Raw genomic sequence first — 27,469 nt, forward strand, 5'->3', positions numbered from 1 at the left:
TCACCACAAAATCAAAGCAAATACATTATTTTGCTTTAAGAAAATTAAGACAATTTTATGGTTCTTTACTATCTTCATGACAATTATTTGTAATAATAATAATAATAATTATTATTATTATTATTTAAATTATCATTATTATTACTACTACAATGTCGGATGAAATAATGTCATTTCACTACAAAATTAAAACTAATTATTTTGCTTTGATAAAACGAAGTCATTTTTTGCATTGTACAATTATTGTCATGACAATAACTAATTTATATAAATGATATTATTATTATTATTAAAACAGTAAATATTATTAGAGAGGAATTATTATTATTATATTTAAACATCTGCTGTACTGCCTGAATTATTTAAAATCAGCATATAATATAGGTCACTGTAATAGTGAAAATTTGATGATAATCACCAGTGTAAATAACTGAAATGTCAAGGAACAATAATATGAATTTGGAGGCAGAATATTCGTGGTATGATATTCTCACAGGGAATAATAAAAATAAATAATTATTTTTTTCTTTTTTTGCTTATGATTTTGGGGTGAAATTTGATATATTTCTCATTAAAATTAATTAAGACATGATTGCCTTTCCCAAACAGCAAAATAGTGCTAGTGTCTGAACCTTGTCCTGTGTTTTTGCTGTGACCGTGACGAGGCCTTGCGGTCACCTGTGGACGCTTTAACACTCCTCAAGTCAAGTTAATGTCCTTCCACATTTTAGCAGCTCTTGGTTTTTGAGATGAGATCTCACGTTTGATGTTTGACAGGTCACTGGGTTTTACCTTTGAACAAAATAGACGGTTATGTGTGCATTTATCAGATTCATTCTTTATATGCAATTTTGTGTTTTGGATGTTTTTTTTAAACGACTATTCTATGAATAAACACACTTTCATACACTTCAGTCTCCTTTGAGTGTGTTTTGTGCTATTGTTGTTCTCATGAAGAGAAAATGTATATCTTTTGCAAGCATGAATAGATTTACTTATTTTACTTAATAATTGTGTTTTGCATTTACAGCTCCGATATTTATTGTGAGTGAAAAGTTGTTATTCTTGATGCAGTACTAATTTTGCAAGTCCGTTGCATTTTCAGGTCTGATCTTTCCTCTTATGAAATGACAGAACAGGATCAACCACTTAGTGGCGCAAGAGACCAAAGCAACAGCTAGAATTACTGTAGAACAGAGCAGGGCAGCGAATAGAGTTATTTCACACTGCAATAAGAGTCAGGTTTTATTCATCTCATTAATTATGCTGGTTTGTTCTTTGTCTTTGCTGTGCCATTTCTGCATGTTATATAAATGTCTTTGAAGATAAATTGTTCTGAACTGTATAAAAAGACAGAAACTAGAATGCTATTTGAAGGTGAATGAATTCATGTATAATTAAAGATTTGTTCAAGTAACTAACACTATTAAAGTGAAGTGCGTGCTATCCTGCAGCGTTGTGCTCTAGACATGAATGATTCTTCAAATCTGAGGAGCTGTTTCTTTACTTAGGATTTATTCTACTTATCTGAAGAGCTATAATAGAAATATGATGAAATGATTGAAAAAAATAAAATCATATTTTTAAATATGAAACTACCCTGCTGAAAAAAACAGCTAAAACCAGCCTAAGCTGTTTGGCTGGTTTTAACTGGTCATTCAGTCTGGTCATAGCTGGTTAGCAGGCTGGTTTTAGAGGGGTTTTGACCACTTTCCCAGCTGGCCAGGCTGATCTTAGCTGGTCAGGCTGGGAGACCAGCTAAAACCAGCTAAGACCAGCCAACCAGCCTAGGCTGTTTTTTTCAGCAGGGTAAAAAATGACAGTAGGTTGCGGTAAATCACTAGTGAGCGAGTTATTTAAGTTATTAGACCTATTCGTTCAAACACGCGATTCATTCAGTAGCCCCTCACTGCAGAACAAAGATCCAGGGGGCGGGGTTGGATCCACATATAGGGGGTGGAGATTGGTGGGTTTAGGGGTGGAGATGGGTGGGTTTAGGGGTGGAGATGGGTGGGTTTAGGGGTGGAGATGGGTGGGTTTAGGGGTGGGGATGGGTAGGTTTAGGGGTGGAGATGGGTAGGTTTAGGGGTGGAGATGGGTGGGTTTAGGGGTGGAGATGGGTGGGTTTAGGGGTGGAGATGGGTGGGTATAGGGGTGGGGATGGGTAGGTTTAGGGGTGGAGATGGGTAGGTTTAGGGGTGGAGATGGGTGGGTTTAGGGGTGGAGATGGGTAGGTTTAGGGGTGGAGATGGGTGGGTTTAGGGGTGGAGATGGGTAGGTTTAGGGGTGGAGATGGGTGGGTATAGGGGTGGGGATGGGTAGGTTTAGGGGTGGAGATGGGTAGGTTTAGGGATCAGGGGGTTGAGACGGGTAGGTTCGGGTATATGTAAGGTGGGAGGAGTTGGATCTAGATCCAACCACACCCCCTGAATCTTGTGTTCTGCAGTGAGGACCATCTCGATTCATTCAGAAACAAAAGTGCAAACAGCGATGTAGTTAGTTTAGAACTACTTTCAATGCCGAAATAGAGCGAAAACACTTCAGTACTTCTAAGTACATATTTCATGTCAAATCTGACACACACACAAATGTTTGGGAAGTCGTTAGGCTACTAATCAACACAAAATAAAATATTTTCTTTTCGAATGAAAACGATGCTATACTCAGTTCGAGGTTGTGTACGTTTAACGTTGCTGTTGATTAGCTGATAAAACACCCCTTAAAGAAAATACCCCTTAAAAATTAACAAACAAAAAAATTTAAGCTATATTGACATTCAGCCTATATTTATAGTCAGTGCTCCGTCACAACACCATTTTCATGACATGTATGGCGTTACTAAGGTCTATTCTACTACTGAGGGTGTTTATGATTATGGCGTTTAAGCAGGATTGTCTATTTTCAAGTCAAACACAATATGGTGGTATAGTGTTCTTTGAAAACCCATCTGCTGCATTAGCATCAGCATTAGCTCAGTCTCTCATCTCTAACACACTCCTCAGCCCTCATTATGAATAAAAACAAAACATTTTACACAACATGAAATGAAATCACAATGTTTGAGGGGTATTAGATTGTTGTGGATGAGTGGAAGACTCGCAAGGCAGCTGCAAATCAGCTTGAGTTGATTGATCTACAAATGAAGCCTGTGACAGATTTCAGCAAACTATTACCTGAGTTGTCTCTTACAGAGCAGACAAAAGAGATACAATCGCCCAAATGTGATCCCAAGTAGAGACCTTATGACCTCTACCACAAATTAAAAATATTGAGTTAGATTTTGTTAATGTCTTTAAAACTACACCCAAAAACCGGATAGTAACCTCCTAGTGAGGCCTACATACTACATGCTTGAACCTTCAAATGGCTCAGGTATTAAAATTGCATTAGAATTCCAGGCAAGTCTTTGTCAAGCCAACACACTAGTTTGTCTTGAACTTCTAGTTCTTCATTTTATATTTAATATTTCGATGCATTTTTAAATGTTGTTAAAGCATGCCAGGATCCGTTTGGAATGAATTATGGGATTATATAATTTTGACTCCAGATGGTGGCATTAAACTGAAATGATCTGCATTAAGAGAAACTTGAGGCCTGTGTTGTCAAAACGGCCAAGAATAGTTTCTGGAGGAGCTCTTAGCGCTCCTCTCTCCATCCGTTCACTAAAAGCTCAGAGAATAACATGCAGAAACAGATGGGTTATTCTGAGGTTGTTTCTTCACATCTTTTTACTTTACAGATGATTCAGGCAATACCATCATGAAAGGGCATTCGCTAGAAAAAGGAGATGAACATATCTCATTTCAGTTTTGTATAATTTCTTGACATCATGTGGAGAGAAATGATGAGAAAGTTTAGCAAATACCAGCGCGCAGCATGAACTATGAGCTCATTGCTGATATTTCTATGTTTGAGGTAAATCTGGATGAAGTGACGCATTAAATATGAAACAAACCACATTACAGCTCTATAACCTCATATTAGCTCCAGCCAACAGTCATTTTGTTTATAGCTTAACAGCAACAGTATGAGAGACTTGTTCACCAGCCACTTTTTAGTATCCAAGAATCCTCCAAAATCCAAGAATCGTCAGTCAAACTTGACATTTTTAATAAGGCAAGACACTACAGACATTGTTTTTCATGCAACAGTCAATTTTGGGCTATTGTGCTTTCATAACGTTTCAGACTGAAAAACATTCGAAGCACTTTTAAAGAGGACCTATAATGCAAAAATGGCTTTTATAAGGTGTTTGAACACAGTTGTGTGGCAACAACCAGTCTAATGTTAAAAATCCACCAACTAATTTTTTTATAAAACCAATAAATCATGAACAGTCTCCCCAAACGAGCTGTTTCAGATTCTCCCTCCTAAGCCTACCAAAGAGGCTTTACAAGTGTAGTGTTTTGGGATGCACTAATGAACATAGGAGTCGCCATAATCTCCCCTCATCTGAGCCGAGGACACTGTGGTTCAATTTCATTTTCAAAGGAAATATCCTGGAAAAAATCTGTAACGTCCCCTAAATGTTTAGGAATCAATACCAACGCTTCGTGCATGAACATCAGCTCCAGACAAAGTAAGTATCACGCGTTTGTTTTCCAAATTGCCTTTCTGAAAGAGCTTCTTGGAACTCTGTAAGGCTAATTGCTAAAGCTATCAATGTCATGTTTTCACTGATGCTGTCTTCACGTGCTGTCAGAATGATCATGAACAGGAATGTGGTTGTTAAAAGTTGCATATGAAAGCAATGTGAGTCGATCACTTGAAGTTGTCGAGCTCATAATCAGAAGTGGGACTTATAAAGTTTGTGATAGCATGAGACCAGCTATGTTGTTATTTTTATCCCGCTGTGCTCCCCATCTGTGTAATTCATAAATGCAAATTTATTATGCACAGTATAATCAGATGACTGACTTTGAAACAGTATGTTTTCTGTAAAGATAACAGGCTTGTATTAATAGTGAAATGTTTATTTGCGAAGGCTAGCACTGCTAATGCCAGAGCTCTTGAAGCTCCGCCCTCTTCTCCGGGAGCAACAGCTCATTTGCATTTAAAGCAACATACTCAAAATCAGCGCGTTTTGGCTCACACCCTAAAAGTGGCCATTTTAACATGCTATAAAACATTATCTGTGGGGTATTCTGAGCTAAATCTTCACATATACACTCTGGGGACATCAGAGACTTATTTTATTTACATCTTATAAAAAGGGGCATAATAGGTCCCCTTTAAGTTTTTATTTAATTGCATGTTATGTTTTTTTCTGTAGATTTCAATTACAATACTTTCTCAAAAATTGCATGTAGCCTACCAAAATTTACAGTTTTATTCCTATCTATATTTTGAAGGATTTTATAGAGGGGTTTGTTCATATAACATTCACTTGATTTTATACATTTCATTTATTAATAAAAAATTTTCAATTACAATACATATCTTTAAAGCTGTTTTTATTTATTTTATTTCATTAACACTAACATACACCAGACAGTTTTATTCCCCTCTTCAGTATATTCTGAATTGTTTTACAGATGGGTTTGATCATATATCGTTCGCATGATTTTATATACTTGTTGAAATGTATGATTCTTTTCTGGCTGTTTACGGTATTTTTAGATTTATGGAGTGAAAAAAGAAAAAAAGAAAGAAAGAGAGAAATCCAAAATTCCAAACCTTTAACTCCAAAATGTCAACTTTGATCCTGGTTTTTCCAATGCTCAGATTTTTGCTCTCTCGCTCTCTCTCTCTCCCTCTCTCTCTCTCTCTATACACTTGCCTAAAGGATTATTAGGAACACCTGTTCAATTTCTCATTAATGCAATTATCTAAATCAACCAATCACATGGCAGTTGCTTCAATGCATTTAGGGGTGTGGTCCTGGTCAAGACAATCTCCTGAACTCCAAACTGAATGTCAGAATAGGAAAGAAAGGTGATTTAAGCAATTTTGAGCGTGGCATGGTTGTTGGTGCCAGACGGGCCGGTCTGAGTATTTCACAATCTGCTCAGTTACTGGGATTTTCACGCACAACCATTTCTAGGGTTTACAAAGAATGGTGTGAAAAGGGAAAAACATCCAGTATGCGGCAGTCCTGTGGGCGAAAATGCCTTGTTGATGCTAGAGGTCAGAGGAGAATGGGCCGACTGATTCAAGCTGATAGAAGAGCAACTTTGACTGAAATAACCACTCGTTACAACCGAGGTATGCAGCAAAGCATTTGTGAAGCCACAACACGCACAACCTTGAGGCGGATGGGCTACAACAGCAGAAGACCCCACCGGGTACCACTCATCTCCACTACAAATAGGAAAAAGAGGCTACAATTTGCACGAGCTCACCAAAATTGGACGGTTGAAGACTGGAAAAATGTTGCCTGGTCTGATGAGTCTCGATTTCTGTTGAGACATTCAGATGGTAGAGTCAGAATTTGGCGTAAACAGAATGAGAACATGGATCCATCATGCCTTGTTACCACTGTGCAGGCTGGTGGTGGTGGTGTAATGGTGTGGGGGATGTTTTCTTGGCACACTTTAGGCCCCTTAGTGCCAATTGGGCATCGTTTAAATGCCACGGCCTACCTGAGCATTGTTTCTGACCATGTCCATCCCTTTATGACCACCATGTACCCATCCTCTGCTGGCTACTTCCAGCAGGATAATGCACCATGTCACAAAGCTCGAATCATTTCAAATTGGTTTCTTGAACATGACAATGAGTTCACTTTACTAAAATGGCCCCCACAGTCACCAGATCTCAACCCAATAGAGCATCTTTGGGATGTGGTGGAACGGGAGCTTCGTGCCCTGGATGTGCATCCCACAAATCTCCATCAACTGCAAGATGCTATCCTATCAATATGGGCCAACATTTCTAAAGAATGCTTTCAGCACCTTGTTGAATCAATGCCACGTAGAATTAAGGCAGTTCTGAAGGCGAAAGGGGGTCAAACACAGTATTAGTATGGTGTTCCTAATAATCCTTTAGGTGAGTGTATATATATATATATGCAAATTAGTGCATAATTAGATGCATTATTTGAATGCATTATTTGCATATGGGAGAGTATGGTGACATCTTCTAGAGATATTTTAAACCTGTCTCACCTGTAGTGTCTTGCCATTAGAAGTTGCTTTATGTTGATTTGTCAGCACACAGACACATTTGCATCCTGTTGTAACGTTTTATTGTTCATAAATGAACATTTCGGTGTAACAATTTTGGCTTCCAGCTAAGATAAAAGCAGTGAAAAGGATTTGTGTGCTTTGCGATTTCAAGATCTCTCAGCAACAGAGAACGGAAAGTGACAAAGATAGGCAACAAGAGGAAGAACGGGTAAAGCTGCCCTGGCGATTCTCAAACCTTGTGTTAATTTGACATCTGGTGGTGGATCTACAAAGCCAATAACAGAGCAGGCTTATAAAGGACAAGTAAACATGATTAGTGTGTCGTATTGATGTGTGGTGGGAAAATGTGAAGAAACCGAACAGAGATCTCAAAGCCGTCAGTCAAGAGCTCGTTGTGAACATGGATGTGTCAGTGTTTGGTCCAGGCGCAGCCGCAGGGATCGCCGCACTTCCTCTTCCTGTCCCAGAGTGAGCGCAGCTCCTGCGGCGAGTGCTGCGGCGACGACAGCATGTCCACGTAACACTCCTTCTCACACAGCCAGCCTGAATCCTGACAAACACACACTACATTACGACCAGTTCTCTCCCTACAGCATTAATGTAGGTCATGGGCTGGATTACAGTGTATGTATATATATATATGTGTGTGTGTAATATATTTAAATATTATTTGTCTTGATTAATGCTTAATTTAAACATTACATAAAATATATATTTTAATATATATATATATATATGTGTAAATATAATAGTATAGTAATATATTAATATATAAGTATTTTTGTTCATAATGTCTTAAATCTTTATTTTAGCTTTTATATAAATGTATAGGTTTATATAAATATAAGAATCACGAATAATCACATCCAAAATTGAATAACAAAAAGTTTTTGTTTGAATAATGTGTATATATTTATTATGTATATATAAATACACACATATACATGTATATATTTCACAAAATGTTATTTTTATATATTACATATACTTATTTATAATATAAATTATATTAATATAAATATAAACATGTGAATACATTTAAATCTTTTTAAAATATATACTGTATGTGTGTGTATTTATATATACATAATAAATATACACAGAACACACACATATATTATTCAAACAATTTCTTTTTATTTTGGATGCAATTAATCGCATATGTATATATTTTATATAGCTATTTACATACATATTAATTAATGTTTGTGTGTGTTTTTGATTTAATTAATTAATTTCCAATAAAGAAAGAATATATAAATAAAGACATTATGAACAAAAAAATACTGAAATATTAAACAGATAGCGTTTGATTATATTGATCAAAGCAGTAGTTGGTTTCTGAAGGTGTGCAGCTGAAAATGAATGTCTTTTTTCACCTGATATTTGCGAGGCCCGACGGCAGCCATCCAGATGCCCATGCTCACATCCTCTCCCTGTAAAAACACATTTACATGCTGAAAACCCTCATAAACCTACTGTATCCATCATCAGAATGAGTTCAGCAGATTCAGCGGTGACAAACGGATTAGAGACTCTGCGTCCAGAACAAATGTGTGAGATTCAGAAAGAATGAAATCGTTACTGACGTATCTGCAAGCATTGATCTCATCTTTGCTAAACTCAGACGGTATCAAATCATTACTCTGCTAGCAAAAGAAATCATCACTTATCAACGGGCTCGCATGTCTTTGCTATTATGGCTCTCAGCTCATAGGAGTTTTTTTATTATAATACAGCTGCATGCTGGGTAATTCCAACAAACAGGGCTATTGTATTCTGAAGATTATTATCAAACACATCGTATTGTTGCATATCTGTAGGTAACATAAGGAGATGAGGAGGGTACGGGACGGGACCTGGTAAGCTTTGAGATGTTGAGCGTTGCTGGCTAGCCACTCCACCAGATCCCTGGACACCACATATCCAGACCCACAGGCGAAGGCTGGATACGCTGGACTCGCGTACTCCAGCTCCTGCCATTTACCCACACGATCCACGGCCCAGTTCTGCCGGAAACTGATCAACAACGACCACAAGACACAGATAATGAGATCAAACCTCTTCTCTGATGTGATACCCTGATAAACAAAGCTAAATTTATATTTTTAGATAAGAATAAAGTATACTTCCTTTCAACAAATACATCCATACATACATACATCTATATAAAAATACACATATATATGTATTTGTTGAAAAAAATTATATATATATATATATATATATATATATATATATATATATATATATTCTTAACAACAAGCATACTTCCTTACAACAAATTATTCTTTTACCAGGAAATGTTTGTCACTTATATTTTTTGATATATAAAAAATGTATATAAATATATATATATATATATATAAAAAATTGTAAAATAAAATATTTAAAATTTTAGATAATTTATCAGAAAATGGTTGTCACTTGTACTTTCTGATATATCAAAATTATATAAATATATATTTATATAAATTATATATTTTTAGATAAGAATAACAAGCATACTTCCTTTCAATTAATAATTATTTGACCAAAAAATGGTTGTCACTTATGTTTTTACATTTAAAATATACATAAAATTAAATATACATACAAATATAGAATATATAAAAATGTAATATAAAAAGATAGATATATAAAAAAAGCTATACAGATATATAAAACTGTAATATAAAATATACATAAAAAAATCATAACTTTAGATAATAGCCATACTTTCTTTCTACAAATTATCCTTTTACCAGAAAATTGTCACATATATTTTAGATATGCATAAAAATTATATAAATATATAAAACTAATATAAAAGCATACTTCCGTTCTACAAATCATACAAAATTATCTACATTAATTTTATTATTCTTTTACCAGAAAATGATACAATATAATATTATATATATATAATAATATTTATTTAATTTTTTTACTGTAACTGCATCGCAAGGAAAACCTTTCTGGCACTACCATTAATTACACTGATATAAGTTTAAAGTGTTTATTTAGAGCAATTATGCTTATAGCAATCAAACTTTTAAGACTAACTGTCAAGACAAATCTATAATTCTAAGATGTCTCTTTTTGCTCTCTCTAATCTCTTCTATTTTATTGAATTACGGGGTATATTGTGAGAGCAGAAGGACTCACTTTCCCCACCACAGGCTGCTCTGTGAGAGGCGTTTGTGCTCCGTCTTCAGCAGGACGGCATCCACGTCGATATAGCAGTCATCATCTGTCTTCAGCAGCAGCTTGAAATCAGCGTTTCCCACCGACCTGTTCGCACGGGGAATTCACACGCTTCATTACAAACCCCAAACCGCCCGAGCTCTGCTTTGACTGAGTGCCTTCACAAGCCAAGACAACTGTGAGCATGAGACTAATACAGACAAAAACCCTGGGGAAATCAGTTACCATAGTAACCCCTTACTACGATTTCTGTCAGATGGGCAAGTTTATTAGATAATGTTAATCATGTCAGAATAATTCATCAGTCTTACAGAATTAAATTGCATTAATCAGCATTAAATTGATCAAAAGTGACAATTGTTAAAAAAGATTTATATATAATGCCTCCTTGCTAAATAGAAGTATTAATTTCTTAAAAATAAAAAAAAAACTCATTAACATACTATTATAGTTTATTTAAAAATTATTTTTATATATTAATTTTCATTATAGTTTTTGTTAAGTTTTAGTCATTTTGTTGTGTTTTAGTCATTTTTATTAGTTTGAATTCATTTTTTATTTCATTGTTATTTCAGTACATTAAGTTAAACTAATTGAAAATGCTACATAAACTCGATGTATATAAATTAAAAATATTAAAATAATAATAATAAACTAAATTCAGCAACACTTTATATTAAAGTGTCCTTGTGACATGTACTTACTATTATAATAGCATTAAATTATGCATAATTACATGCAAGTAACCCTAAACCAAACCCTACTCATATAATAAGTACATGTAGTTCATTAATATTACTCAGTACTTAAATATATAATTACACTGTAACAAGAACACAAAATAATTCAATCTCACTAATCAACGAGCAGGTTATGGTCAACTACTCACTCCAATAAAATAGTAATAATTAGCAAAGTTGTTGTATTACTCTACGCTCCTCACAAATCTGCCAAAAATATACCTGGAGAACGAGGTCTGAGAGGAGATTGGGTGCGACACTAACCATTTATAAAACTGCAGCAGTTTTAAAGGCACGTTCCTGTAGGTGTCCACCACATCCACAAACACCATGTCTCCATGTCTGAGGCTCTCCTCCCGCAGGGCCTGGTCCTCCTCTCTCAGCTGAGCCTCGCGGATCCGCTGCCGTCCTGCTCGACCACGCAGCAGCTCCGACAACGCCTGGACATCTGAGAGAGAGATAGAGAGAGATATCTGTATATCTGTTCAATATAAAGCCCTTCTTGCCAATGAATTCCCCCCAGTTTCTCATCTTCTAAATACACTCGTGCTTAAACTAATGAATGAAATTCAAGCTGAGTCTAACTCCATCCCCAACATTCATAAAGAAACTGACTAAAATCTGAAGTATAATAATGATGAAAAATTCAAAAACTAATTTGACCTCCAAACCAAACTCCAGTGTAATTCGGCCCTAAACAGAACCACAAAATTGGCAAATTAATTATCAATCAAACAACAAAAAGAAAGACAAATCATTTCAAAATATCGACTCAGCAACTATGACTTAGTCTCTGTTCTCTAGGAATCCAGAATTCCTAGAGATCTCTGTGCAAACACTGTGACCTGAATCAAACACTTTCTTCTTGTCTGCCCCAAATACACCACAAGGAAAAAATTCTTTCCACAATTTGAAGTACTGAATTGTTCAGTTTTTTCTCTGGATGCCGCTATACAGGTACATCTCAAAAAATTAGAATATCGTGAAAAACTTCATTTTTTTTGTAACTTATTTCAAAAAGTGAAACTTTCATATGTATTTTACATTCATAACGTGTAAGACATTGTAAAGTAAGACATTTCAAAAGTTTTTTGTTTTAATTTTGATGATTAGAGCTTACAGCTCATGAAAGTCAAAAATCAGTATCTCAAAATATTAGATATTATATTAATATATTATATTAATATTAATATTATATTGTATTTATCTATTTATTTTCTCTCATTTATTGTCTCCTTTTTTACTTTGATGTGTAATCATGTTTTTTTATTCTGAATTCAAATGCTTTGGCAATACTGGAACACAAATGTCATGCCAATAAAGCAACTTGAACTTGAGACCTTGACTAACAATCTCTTTATTTACAACCGATTTTAGATAAACATTAATTCAATTTTAAAGCATAAGTAAAAGATGAATAGAATAAATGATGTCAGAACCAGCAGGTTTACAATCTTTCATCAATCAGACAAAAATTTGCAAACAACCATCATAATCGATTTCACAAATACATTGATTTATGCCCCATTTAGATCTAAAACTATCCAAGTCATCAGTTAATTTATAATAAGCATACTCTATGTTAATGCAGGATTTTATTAATCCCCTAAACACCAAAACAACATCAGTCAACTCCAAACCAAGCAGTTGTCTTTTACGTGACAAGCAAATGGCCAGTTTTGCTTCCCCAAATATAAAATTTAATAACTTGCATCTTGCTCCTGCTGTATTTAGGTCCATAAATAAAAAGTATAGGCGTAAAAACTCCCCCAGAGTTTGCCAGTATCCTTCCAATTGGTTAAAAACAGTTGTAGTCTTAAACGATTTTAAAAATTTAATAATAATTAGAAATGTTTGTTGAGCAGTAAATCAGTATATTAGAATGATTTCTGAAGATCATGTGACACTGAAGACTGCAGTAATGATGCTGAAAATACAGCTTTGATCACAGGAATAAATTACAGTTTAACAGATATTCACATAGAAAACAGCTGTTTTAAATTATAAAAATATTTCACAATATTCCTGTTTTTTTTAATCAAGTAAATGCAGCCTTGGTGATCATAAGAGACTTCTTTTAAAAACATTTTAAAAATCTAACCAACCGAAAATTTTGAATGGTAGTGTACGTATATTAATTTCTATTTCATAATGTCAAAATGCTGAAATCCATCAATTTATTGATCATCAAAACACAAGGCTGAATCACACAGAACACAAACACTACATAATTGATCTCATCGTACCGTACACTGAAAAAGTGAATCCTCCAGCTAAGCCCGGGAAGCCCAAAGCGCTCCTGTGAGGCAACGTTCCCTCCTCTATCTGAAGAAATACAGAAAATAACCATTAAAGATACTGCTGAAGTGTTATGTTTAAAAAAAATGATGTCAAGCACCACTATTGTTCATACTTTAGGTTAGAAGTTTGTTCAAAATACAAAAGAGCCATTTCTACAGACCAGAATATCACAGAGACGCTTTATTAGGGCCATTAAAGGTATAGTTCATCCAAAAATTAAAATTAGCTGAAAATATACTCACCATCAGATCATCCAAGATGTAGAGGAGTTTGTTTCTTCATCAGATTTGGAGAAATGTTGCATTACATCACTTGCTCACCAATGGATGCTCTGCAGTGAATGGGTGCCGTCAGAATGAGAGTCCAAACAGCTGATAAACACATATCAATAATCCACACCACTCCAGTCCATCAGAAACAAATCCATTAAGGCATCATTCAACTTGTTGCTTCTGGCCAAAATAGTCCATAATCCATAATAACACCAAGTTCCTCCAGTGAAAAAGTGCATCTCCTGTTGTCTCTCACATCAAAATCCAGCCACATATTTGTTTAGAGCTGTTTTGATCTGTGCAGATTTCTCTCCATATTCAAACCAGACCACTTTTTCATTGGAGGAAGCGTTATTAAGCGTTATGGACTCATATTTTAGCCGGAAGCAACCGCATCTTTTGTCTTCTCCAGATGTTAACTGATGGACTGGAGTGGTGTGGATTACTGTGATGTGTTTATCAGCTGTTTGGACTCTCATTCTGACGGCACCCATGCATTTCTCCAAATCTGATGAAGAAACAAACTCATCTACATCTTGGATGGAAAAGAGGGTGAGTAATTTTAAGCAAATGTTCATTTTTGGGTGAACTATGCCTTTAAGAAACCCTCCAGAACACCTAAAGCATCACAATGGGCCGTTTTGCCCATTCAAACACACTCAGCGTGCTGCTGCAATACAACCAAATGAACAGATGTTGTTTCCCTCACAGATCCAAACTTGAGCACGCCTCCTCCGTTACTCAGGTGGACCGCAGACGTGTTGACAGACATCAGGCCTGTCGAATCCTGAGCCTCCCACAGAAGAGTTCCCTCAAAACCCTGCAGATGAAGACGAGTTCACAAACATCCCGTCCTCCGGTGTGAGTGAAATCAGCAGCGGCAGTAACGTGCTATTCAGCATTCAACTACATTAATGATGTTTAAACGCTAATTAGTCATTAGTGTAGGTGGTTTCCTATAAATGCTCTTTTCTCATCGTGTCACCTTGGGAAGAATGAACTGCTCGACAGGTTTGTAAAACATCCCACCCACACGTGTGCCTGGACTCAGCGCGCTGAAGCGAGCGGTGACCACCGGCTCCTGCAAACACACACACGTTTGAACAATTTAGTTAAATCCGCTTAAAAGAAATTATTTACAGGGACATAAGACGCAGTGAAGGAGAGACATTGCAGGCAAAAACACTGTTTTATCATGCACCTGTTAAGTTTGAGATTTTGGACTCTTTGGTTTCTCATAAAGTATTTTTTCAGACTAGTGGAAAGAAAACATCCAAAAGACACTGTTAAGTGTTTCTCTTCTATCACTTTATCCATTTGCTTCAATAGATTTGAATTACAATACATATTTTAAAGGCCAAAATGAGTTCTCTCCTACACGGAGCCATAAATCTCCACTTCAGCAGCACTTACACACACCAAACTTGACATTTTTATTCCTGTCTATATCCTGAAGGTTTTTACAGAGGGATTTGTTCATATAGTATAATTTGCTTGATTATATACATTTTAATTCCCCCAAAATTTTGAAAATATAGTGTTTTCTGTCCGTTCTAAGCATTTTCTAAATTATGGAGTGACAAAAATTAGATTAAAACTTTTGACAAAAAATATCTTTTGAAACGGACATCATCCAGTGTTTAGATTTTTGTACTAGAAGTGTATGCAAATTAGCGCGTATTTCATTAAATAATGACTCATTTGCATATCTAAAACTAACATTTTAGAAAACTTGTAATACAAAATCTTTTTGCAATCATCAATGTAATCAATCAGCTGGCTAAGTAAGGCAATAACTATTAGTTATTTTTTGACCCTATTCACCTACAATAATAATACATGCACAAAATCATGGACCAGTGGCATACAGAAGACCTTCACGATATTAAGCATGTCACCCGTTGTTATGGGTATAAATAACAACGCCTCCGTCATATATGGCGGCTGCCCTAAACTGACAAATATAAAAACAAGTAGTCGGCCTGATAACCTCTCTCTAAAATAGTATTTAGGAGTTGTTGGTATTTAATGACTTTGGTCATAAAAGCTTCCTCCAAACTAGAGTCAAATGTACATGCAACCTCCAAAACAAAACGAACACATAATACACTCCTCATTAATCACAACATACACCAGATATTAGCAGACAAATGTGAAAAGATTTCAAAGTTACATCTGAAATACTGAAACATGGATGATTTTACACAAGAATGTTTGTATATTCTTACTAAAGGTAGAAATGATTTGATGTCTTTCACTAGAAGATTAAAAATATTATTCTGTCATGGCATGCTATGTACATTCTCACACACACACACACACACGGCTGTAAACGTGTCAACAGGATCACCACAGACTATATTTGCTCAGCTGCAGACAGTGATGTTCTCAGAATAAGCGTGACATGCACAGGTTGTGATTTCTGCATCCTCACTGGGTCTCAAGACGCCACAGCTTACAACATTTGCCCTGCTGCTGCTGACATTGTTCTGAACCAAGAAATGTCATTTCCATCACATCACACATAATCTGCTTATTTTGAAATTCTGTGGTGGTAATGGCATTTGAAGAATAAAATGCGTCTCGTTAAGGCTATTTTAGACAATCCTAAACGCACGCACATAATATTCTTTCATTTTTGCATGGCCACCTTATTTTATAACAAAAATAATAAAAAAATAAATAAATTTCTGAACCAGCAAATGTTGTTTCCATTAAATTATTTTTGTTAATTAATAAATATTCCGTAAAGCAAAAACAAATAAATAAAAAATTCTCTCTAAATATATTTTCTGAACCAGCAAATGTCATTTCATCACATTATTTTTTTTATTAATAACGATTCAGTAAAAAATGATCCGTCTCTTTCTCTATGAGAAAAAAAAAAAAAAAAAAATATATATATATATATATATATATATATAAAATATATATATTTTTTTGCATATGCAATTCAATTTAATTCTGTGGTGTTAAGGCTGTTTGTTAAGGCTATTTTATAAATCCTAGATACATGCATCCATAATTTGAAAAATCTCAGGGTTTTTTATAGCTAAATATATAAATAAATACATTTTGAAATGGTTAATTTCACTCTTTTTAAAATTTTTATTAAAGGTTATCATGTTACGTTTTAAAATATAATTATGCTTTTATGATAGATGTTCATATTTTAAAACTGAACATTTGGGTCTTGGATAAGAGTAATAAAATAAAAAAAATAAAATGCATTTTACAAGAAGCAAATGCATAAATGATGATTAAAAAGCATAATTAAAAAAACAAGTTTTAATCTGATCTTCCTATAACAAAAGAGGAAAAGACTGAAAAGATAAACCCCGGGACATAAAAGTGTCCTGAAATACTTTTTTCCTAATAAGTGCTGCAATTTTCTGCAGAAAATAAAGAAATCTGAATGAATCAATGTAACGGTACGTCGTTCCAGGAAACACAGGACGAGGGAATATATCAAAAGTGAGATTTAATAACAAAGAGCAGTGAAACAACGTTTCTAAATAACAGAAAGTTACTTTTAGACTGGACAAAAAGACTCACAAACTAATGAGCAAACGAGATAATTAACACAAGACTGAACGATAATTAACTAAACAAGGACAGGAAATGCCAAATAAGGACAAAACGGAAACTGAGGAAGAACACACTTAATCAAACAGACAGCACAATTTCCTCAAACTCAAAATGTATATGAACAGTATTATTATATTAAATATAACAGTCAATATTAGAGGCAAATGCTTCCAGTGGAAGTTGCATTTATAATTTCTAAAGGTCTTACTTCTATCCAGTCGATGTGTTTCATCTGGTTTTATTACTAATATCACAGTTAAACTACAGACACTGGGCTACATTTTCCCAAAACCAATGGCTTTAAATGCACAAATTCTGTTCGGTTCTAACGCTATAATAGAATAATTCACCAAAACAAGCACAAATACAGTACCTTGAGCATTTTTAACATATGCAACATAACTGGACTTATTGGTAAAATACAATCATAATATGACTATTATTGATTTCTCATGTTTTAGAGGCTCCTGATCCGTATCATCCCATCAGTCTGTTGACTTCGACGAAGCGTGGAAATGTAAGAAATCGTGGCATTAAGCGCTGTGTGATTGCATCACCTCTGCCCTCATCGAATGAAAGATCAGAGACTCTTCACAATCAAAGGCGCTGATAGAGAAGACTTTATTGAATTTGCTCTCCGCACATTTATCTCTACAGCTCGTCATGTCTTTTGGCTCGTGTTGCACAGTGCTGTCTCCATCCCGTCTCTCCAGTACATTTATCAAATACATGAGTAATGATGATGAAAACTCACCTTAAAAAGCCAACAGGATATTTTGGGTTTTTCTTGCGGCAAGAACAAATTGAATGACTTTACCAAAGTGCAATCTGAGTCTCTAAAAGAGTGTAATGGAGGACGACTGTTCTATGCATATTTTACAGCTCTGGTGGGTCGTGACCTGAAAATGGGTCACGAGTCTGTTCTGATCAGGTCAGAGAAGCCAATTTATCAACTTTTAATGGGACTTTTAATAACAGTAATAACAATGATCTCTATTATTACTGTTGTTGTTTACAACACCATTATTATTATTATTAAACAATGGTTTACATTAATAACAATAACAATGGTTTTATTTGTATTATTAAGGGATTATATATTATTATTATTAAGATAAAATATAATTCAATAATAATAATAGTTGTTATTATTTTACATGTCCTATTCCTTGAATGAAAACCATGAACATAAAGAAAATACAACCCAGAAGACAGTACATATCGGATCATTTGCATTGAGCACAAAACCATTTAAAGTCAAGCTGACGTTATGCATTTACAAAGTTGTCATTTTTCATATTTCTCTGTCATGTTCATAACTGTGCATACTGTTGGGTCTGTGCAGTTCATTGTAACATTAATTATTTTTATTTGATTTTAAAGGGCATTTTAGTTTTGTTTTTGTGTTTGTACTGTAATTATAAAGCTCCTGTACTATGATGTTGCGTCTGATGTGAAATCTTCGGAGTGAAACCAGTTGAGCAGCAGTGATTTACAGACTTCTTCATCTAATGCGTCATGTTGAGGTGACAGTGACTCCAGACTGTGTTTGTGCTTGTACCTCTTGGTCCACCTGGAAGAGCCGGACGGTGACGTTGCCCCTGAAGTCGTCTCGCGGTCCGTTGGGAAAGACGCCCAGCTGGGTGATGACCACAGAGTGAAGGACCTTGAAGTCCAGACTGACGGAGGAGACATCGGACGGCAGCAGCGCAGACGTGTCAGGAACGCTCAATATGGCCATCTCCTGCCCAGCAGCTGAAGCAGAGCTCAGGGGTCAGGTTAACTGCATCATTCATGCTTCTGCTTAAATACTGACATTAGTTCAGCAGGCAAATATCAATTCCTTAGAAAAAATAAAACCATTAATAATATGAGGTTTTATTTTATTATTCATTGTTTATATTTTATTCTATAATCTGTAATATTAGTAATGTAACTGATTACATTTGTTTACGTTTTTAAAGTAAAGACTCACAGTTCAAGAGATTGTGTTTGTGTTTTGGTGAATGCAAAAACCCATGAATTTTGTCATGTGACCAAACCCTGGTTAAATAAACAAATCCACCCAAGAAGAGTTAAAGATAAAGTCAGATGTCTTGAGCAGACGGAGCCGTTTTCACACGCCGCTGCACAATAATCCAAACATCAGCACTTTAAGAGACTCGTCTGCTCTGAACTACTGGCTCTGTTAATTAGAAAGCAGCCATTTATTACCCAGGAGATCAATTGGAGGAACAGAGTCGTTAATAGAGAAACGGGCCGCTTGTTCCGAGCAGCAGACTCACCGCTTCCCTTGTCCTTGAGACAAAAGCCAATTAAAGGCGGCGCAGACGAGAGGCAGAAGCGCACAGATGTGTGCTGAACAGCCATCAGGAAAAGCTTTTAGAGCCACACAGGATATTCTCACTGTTAAAGGCCTCATTAGCATAACGCTTCGCCAATCACCACTATCCAAGTCCAAAAGAATCCTTCTGAAAGCATCTTCAAAACACTGAAAACAGCTGCGGCTTGAATTTAAAGTTCAAACCGTAATTGTGTTTCAACTAGTGCTGTTAAAATTAGCGTTAACACAGGCGATTAATTTTTCAGTTTAATGCACACAAAGGCTCCAGTGCATGCAATGTCATAAATAAGTCAGGAAGTTACTAAAAAAGCTGCCTTAAAACTGTGCATGCATATAATATGATATATTTGTTACGTATGACATATTTTAAGAACATGTTTTTCCAAACCGTCCTGAAGCATCCCATTCTCGTCAGTTCATTAGTAGACTTTGAGACGTTAAGTGGGTCAGAAAATGTAGAGATTTGAGAGAAAATAGATGCGTGTCAGATCTGCGTCACGTTCAGCAGCGGCAGCTCTTAAAGTAATCGCAGCCAAAACGACCTAATAACCAGCTGCTGTCATGTCTGTTCATCAAAGAAAAAAGAGGAAATCAATAACGTTTATAGCTTGAAGGGGTTCATGTATATTTAATTTAGAATTTAGTGTTTGATAACTTTATTCAAATTCTGTATATTTCTGCTGAAGGGCACAGATAGCTAAATATGACATTTATTATAATGGGTTTACGTTAAGATTGTGTTAAGTTCACTTAAATTAGAAGTTTAATAAATGTTAAAATTGATAGCAAATTGATGTTGAATGGCTATAGTCAATGGTTAAATATTAGGGTAAAAATTATTTTATAGGGAAAATCAGTATTAATTGGTATCAGTGATACTGGCCTTCAGTCATAAAAAAGATGCCATTAAACAAATATTAAAAATATACTGTCCGTACATTAATTTGAAGATTGAATTATTGCAATATAAAAGTATATTTAAAAACTTTAATGTTAGGTGGGATTAATCTTTTGTTTTTTTAAACCAATTCACACTAATTTCACCCCCGAGTCGAACATTCTTACAACATGTATAGAAATATTAAGACAAAACATTGTTAAAGTGATGTTTATGGAACATTCTTACAAGTGATATACATTCTCATAATGTTTAGACAAAACGTTTTAGATCAACATTCTTAAAATGTCCATACAATGTTATTGGTCCTTGATGAACGCTCCGGGAAACGTTTATTTAATCATCACAACAATAAAACTGCACCTTTTAACATTCATAGAATATTAAAAATAAAAGTTCAGTAAAGTTAAAAGTTAGTAGAATATTGTAAACAATGTTTTTATAGCCTTTAAATAATGTTCTAAACACAACAAGGAAACTGGACATAGTAATGTTCTTGAATTAATAAAATAAACATTAAAATAATATAATATTTTGGGTGAGAATAAAGTTAGTAGATTAAACACTTATTTTTTCATCTTTAAATAACTAGGCATTTTAATGTCATTAGAATATTCAAAGTAAAAGTTCAAATAATGTTACATTTTGGGTGAAGAAGTTAGTAGAATGTTGTAAGACAACCTTTAAGTAATGTTCTAATCATCATTTAAAGTTCTTAGAATATTACAAATAAACATTAAAGTAACGTTACATTTTGGGTGAAAATACAGATAGTAGAATGTTATAAGAATGTTTTTGTAGCCTTTAAATAACATTCTAATCTAATCACAATATGAAAACATTTTAGAAACATTTCAAAACAATGTTTTATAAGCTAAATTTGTTATATAACATACATTAGGGTTTTCCCCAGCTAACAGGGAATGTTCAAACGACTTTATAAATGTTATGACAAAAAAAATCATTTTTATAGAACATTCTTATAAGTTTGATATACATTCTCATAATGTTGAGAAAAAAAACTTTCTGAGATCTCAAAATATCCTTATACTGTTACTTGATGAACATTCTAAGAAACGTTTTTGTAACCTTTCAATAATGTTCTAATCTCAACATGAAATCTGGACATTTTAATGTTCTTAGAATTTCCAATCTTACAGTAGCCCACATTTAGGAACAGCCCAGATCAAAAGCATAAGCGTGTGTGTGTGTGTGTATATATACACAGTACACACACACACGTTACAGACAACAAATAAATATTTTCATCAAATGTTACATATATGACTGTGTTTGCTTGGATTGAAACATATGAAGGGCAAATATATTATAAGTGTTTTTACAAATGTATTTATATTTTCTAAAACATATTTCCAAAAATAAAAAACAAAAAAAAATATTGATAGAAAATATATTCACGTAAATATATTTTATGGCACTTTTTTGTAAATTTTTGAGCAATCAATTCTATGTTGAATCAAAATATTTCATTCTAAAGCTACTTTTTTAATGTATATTTAACGCTTTTCACATTTAACACAATAATGACTTTTGGGGGTTAATGTCCCAGGCCAAATGGATGTGCAATTAATTCAATAAATGAATCAGCCCATCACCAAATTAATTAGATTAAACATTTTAATCACTTGACAGCCCTGTTACTTTTCCTGAAAGTAGATTTTTTTACATTTTCAATTTCCGATGAACTCTTCCTCTAACTGATGATGATGTTGAAGATGTGGCTAAACCATGAAAATGAAGAACAGAAGCTGGAATCACAATGTTATAACGGGATGTCCCACTGAAATCTGCTGGAAGCCAAAACATGCTGACTATTAAGAAGAGAATGTGATTTCAGGCCACATGCTGCGAGATTCATGTCTGAGCAGGGGGGCTATGAAACAAACACGTCCTGTATCGCACAGAGGAAACGAGGCAGAAAAGCACTTTTTTGTATCGTAACGTACAAACTGCAGCAAAGCGCCCCACGAAACGGCCTGCTCTGAATGAGGAACATACCAGGGACTCTGGCTTAATCAGAGATGAATTCACCTGTCTCTGTGAGGTTCAGCAGCGAGCAGGAATACGGGTCTTCACGATCTTCCTCCGGCACAGAGCAGCCATGCTCACCAATGATGAACTTCACCATCACTCTTTCAAATAAAACAGCAGACCACATCAATGCATCATTCTCAGTTCTGACTGGCTGGTAAGTGTGTAACATCAAGTGTAATTTAATTGTTCATGGTTACCGAGCAACATCACAATCTGCTGCATTAATAAAGACGTGCATCACAGATGTGTATGTGCTATTTTACAGCAGTTTGCTGAATTTAGACTCTGTTTTACAATATTAATTATAAAAGATTCTTGTGTTTAGGACTCAAGTGTGTCATACTGTAAAGCTGTTTATCTGATCTGTCCATTTGTGTCCATTGATTTAGATTAAATCAAATTATAATTTGTGGTTTTTGCAGTAATTTATTAACCAGATTATGCTGTATGCATATAAGCACATGGCTATTAAAATAAATCATTTAATAATATGAATAATAATAATAATTATTATTATTTAAAATGTATTTTATTTTTAGCATCTTGAGGCTGCAAAAAAAAAACTTTAGCTTTTTTTCTTCATTATTTTCCAACCACTTTATTTATTCCAACCCACATGGTTATTAAAATTAATAGACCATACAATAATATAATGCATTTCTTCTTGTATTTATGTATTTATTTGTTTAATTTTTGGTTTATGACATACCCTAATTGTCATATTAAAAAGAAAAAAAGCTATATACCATCTATGTAAAAAAAAACAAAAACACATAATAAATATCAACATTAATGTTAAACATATACATATAAATACATACACACACACACACATACATATACATATAGTTAGTATTTTTTGCCTGCAATAAACTGTCATATTTGAGCTTTTTTTCATCACTATTTTCCACCCACTCTCTGACCCTCAGAAATAAATGTTATGTTCTTTTTGCTCAAAAAGCTGTGGCCTTCAAACATCCAATGTATAATATTGCAGCTTTTGATGAGAAAATGCAGCGTACTTTCAAACATATTCATTTATTCATAATAAAACAGAATTGACTTGCAGCAGCGCTGGGCTGTGATTCGAACATTAAATCATGTTTGACCTATTTTAATGAGCATTTGCCTGAATGATCTTTAAACGTGGAATATTTATAAGGATTTTTATAAGGCTCGATAAAGTTTCAGGCCAAAACAAACAGCAAAAAAACCCTCAGATCAAGCAGTCAATTTTTTTAAGTCAATAACATGAGCCTAATCTTCTGAAAAAAATCAATGTCTGTCTGAAGTGAGAGTTTTAATGAAGCAGAAATGGAAAGATTCACATGCACAGGCGTGTTCAGAGTACCGACCGTTTCTGGAAGTGAGGGTGGTGTTTAAGGTACCCCAGCCATGTGTCTCTTATGGCCTGCCGGAGCTCATGATGATGCCGCGCTGACAAAACACCCACCAACACCTCATGCACAGCCTTCTGGTTGTCTGTCAACATAATATTGAACAGAAACACAATAATCAGAGCCTAATGATATTCACCAATGCTGCAAATGACTCAAACATGCAAAAAGCCTTTTTAAAAGAATAGTTCATACAAACATGAACATTTGCTGAAAATTAATTTATTCAACCTCAGGCCATCCGAGTTTCCTCATGGGAACAGATTTGGAGAAATGTAGCATTGCATCAGTGTCTCATGCTCTGCAGTGAATGGGTGCCGTCAGAATGAGAGTCCAAACAGCTGATAAAAACATCACAATAATCCACAGTCCATCAGTTAACATCTGGAGAAGACAAAAGCTGTGTGTCTGTAAAAAAACAAGTCCATCGTTAAGACATTTTTAACTTCAACCTGTTGCTTCCAGCCAAAATATGAGTCTATAATCCATAATAACGCTTCCTCCAGAGAAAAAGTTTTCACTCACATCAAAATCCAGCCACATATTTGTTTAGATCTGTTTTGTGCTTGATCTGTGCAGATTTCTCTCCTGATTCAGACCAGACCACTTTTTCACTGGAGGAAGAGTTATTATGGATTATGGACTCATATTTTATTTAAAAGCGTCTTAATGCTGGATTTGTTTGAGCTTTTGTCTTCTCCAGATGTTAACTGATGGACTGTGGATTATTGTGATGTTTTTATCAGCTGTTTGGACTCTCATTCTGACGGCACCCATTCACTGCAGAGCATCCATTGCTGAGACACTGATGCAATGCTACATTTCTCCAAATCTGATGAAGAAACAAACTCTACATTTTGGATGGCCTGAGGCTGAGTATTTTCAGCAAATGTTTATTTTTGGGTGAACTATTCCTTTATAAAGGCTTTTCTGGCAGGTTGAAGGCTCAAACACAGAACAGATGATGCAGTGAGATGAAAGTCTCTGGCAGCGGCCCTTTGTATCCCCTAATGGACTGTCACTTGTGTCCTATTAAACCATGTGTGACAAACATCAGTGCAAGTGTGTAATGCGCATCTGTGCCTTTGTTGCCAGGTAAATCTCTCCCGGAGTTCAATGAGATCTCAGATTCTTTCTACAGTCTCTCTTCTATTGTACACGACTTCACGTTCAAATCTGATACTTTCTTCAATCCGATCACTGTGGTTAACAAGCTGCCAGCATCTGCGTGCACAGCACACTAATGCAGCCTCCATCTAATGCATTAATTGCACATCTCAACCCCCCAGCAGAGCCCATTAGTGATATAAGTGAACTGCTGCAAACTGTTCAACATGCTTATAGATCATTAAAGTCAGTGCAATGATCAATGCATTCAGTATTAATGCTCATATGCATACAGTCAAGAATTATATATGCACTAAGCATTAAGGGTCTATACATTATATTATAGTATAATTATTATTATTCTTTATGCATTGATCATTAAAGTCCAATATGCATTAATACTGAAAATCAATGGTCTATAATATTAGATATAATCATGTATAAAGACCATTAACACTGAATGCATAAGGAACTTTAACATATAAAAAAAATTATCTGTGCTCCATATAAAATGAGCAATAGTTTGAGCAACTAAGCATCTGTTCTGTATGCATTCATTTTTCTATAGGAATTTAGCATTAATGTCCTATGAGAAAATAATATTAATTAATCGTTAAATGCTTTTTATGCGTTGCTTTTTATGCATTCTACATGCACTCAGCATTAAAATGTTCTATCATTTTCATTAATGGACTATATATATATATATATATGTTCTAAATGTATTATTTTTTCTATATGAAGTGAGAAAATGCAGAGTACTTCAAGCATTAGCATTATTTATTCAGTATCAATGCTCTGAGTAAAATGAGCATTAAGTTTCTATATGCATTAATATATTTATATGCATCAACAGCTTCATAAGAACCGAATAGTGCGAATTTATCTGCATTAATTGTTGTCTATTAATCCCTTGTGAATTCAGCATCTGTCTAATGCAGAGGTCACACCGACACACTTTCTATTCAACACAAACGGTCATGCCTGAAGATAACAGACTAACAGAGAAGAACAGAAAGTAGCAAGAAGTTGAGCGGTACCTGCAGAGCCGAAGCCCAACAGGAGCGCAGTTCTGTCGGTCCAGCCGAGCCAGTGAAGCAGCGCCGCGAACACACACGGAAACAGCGCCGCTGCCGCGCTTCTCATGGACGAACGGCTGGGTCCAGACACCGACGCTTAAGGGGCTGCGCACACAACGAACTGACCGGCGACCCGACGCGACGCGCATCGCTGATGTGATGAGTGTCGGACGCGCCGCGTCATATCTAACTGCACGCTGATGACGACAACACTCGGGCAGCCAATAGGAGTGGAGCCGTCGACGCGCTGTGCCTTCTGGGAAAAGTAGTTCAATAAGTTTCTCGTTGCCACGAAGATTACGTCAAATTAGCGATTTATTTTTCTTTATAACAACAAAAAGTGCATTCGCGTTTAATCTGATTAATATGTAAATGTAAGTCGTTTTGGATGAAAACGCCTGCTAAATGACTTAATTTAAATGTAAACATAAAAGTATCTATTTCAAATAGTTTTTTTCCTCTCTGATCACTTAATAATCTCAGCACTAATGTTCTGTTTTCATTTTTAACGGTGTATTTAATGTGCTAATTTAAATTTTCATAAAGTGTCAAAAGAACGATTTACACGAAAAACTGTCTGAAATATATCAAATATATTGTGTGCATAAATATTGTTGTCATGAATGTGTCTTGCATTTATTTTATAATCACAGAAATAGTGCAATACTGCGTCGCGCCGCCAGGGGTCTCCCTTGAACACAATATCATACACTTCTTCAAAAGGTATGTTAATGTCAGAGCAAACATATTAAATCAAGCATATCATTCTTATAATGCAAGCAGGCAAACTAAATATTGAATGCAGACAGTTTTAAAATGTTTATTAATTTGTACAACTGCACAGATCTAAACATTCAGACTTCTAAAAGAGAAAAGTGCAGAAAAGCACCAACAAATCCATACATTTAAGCATTGATTCAGTTACAAGGTATCTCTAATATTTAAATAGGGTAATCAGTCCATGCAAGTTATGTTTTTATAATAATAATAATAATAATAATAATATTTAAAAGTCAATTTACATTTTGGGGTTTAATTGTACCGTAATTCTGTAGAAATCAGCTGGACTCCATTTCATTCGCTTGGAAAACTCTCACATCTCACTGAACACATGGAGCATTTGCGCTACTATAAAAGTAAATATTAAGCGTTTAGAACACAATATCATTTTAAATACCCACCATACATACACACTCTGTGTTTTCTCTGAATTTAAAGGCGATCTCATGCAATGTTAGCAGTTTAAATATACATCTGTGCACTTTTCGAGGTGGATCTCCAGATATAAGATACGTTTGAGTGTCAAAAAGACCCTCCGTCCACCGTGGCACACGTTAAAGGGGCTTTAATACAGGTTACACAAGCAACACCTCAA

General features: G+C 34.9%; 1 protein-coding gene across 1 annotated transcript; it reads right to left on the reverse strand.

The window, feature by feature from the left end:
- Window positions 1–7,167: 7,167 nt before the first annotated feature.
- Window positions 7,168–26,305, reverse strand: LOC306882012 (UDP-GalNAc:beta-1,3-N-acetylgalactosaminyltransferase 2-like). Its single transcript, XM_079436435.1, has 12 exons — window positions 26,056–26,305; window positions 23,867–23,993; window positions 22,509–22,609; window positions 18,776–18,969; window positions 14,612–14,707; window positions 14,336–14,446; window positions 13,300–13,378; window positions 11,318–11,501; window positions 10,275–10,400; window positions 8,987–9,146; window positions 8,507–8,563; window positions 7,168–7,677 (listed from the first exon to the last, which is right to left on the reverse strand). The coding sequence occupies exons 1-12, from the start codon at window positions 26,159–26,161 to the stop codon at window positions 7,537–7,539; spliced, it is 1,482 nt and encodes a 493-aa protein (XP_079292561.1). The 5' UTR covers window positions 26,162–26,305; the 3' UTR covers window positions 7,168–7,536.
- Between the last annotated feature and the right edge of the window lie 1,164 nt (window positions 26,306–27,469).

Source organism: Barbus barbus, assembly GCF_936440315.1.
Source record: "Barbus barbus genome assembly, chromosome: 16".
In the NCBI taxonomy this organism is placed as follows: domain Eukaryota; kingdom Metazoa; phylum Chordata; class Actinopteri; order Cypriniformes; family Cyprinidae; genus Barbus; species Barbus barbus.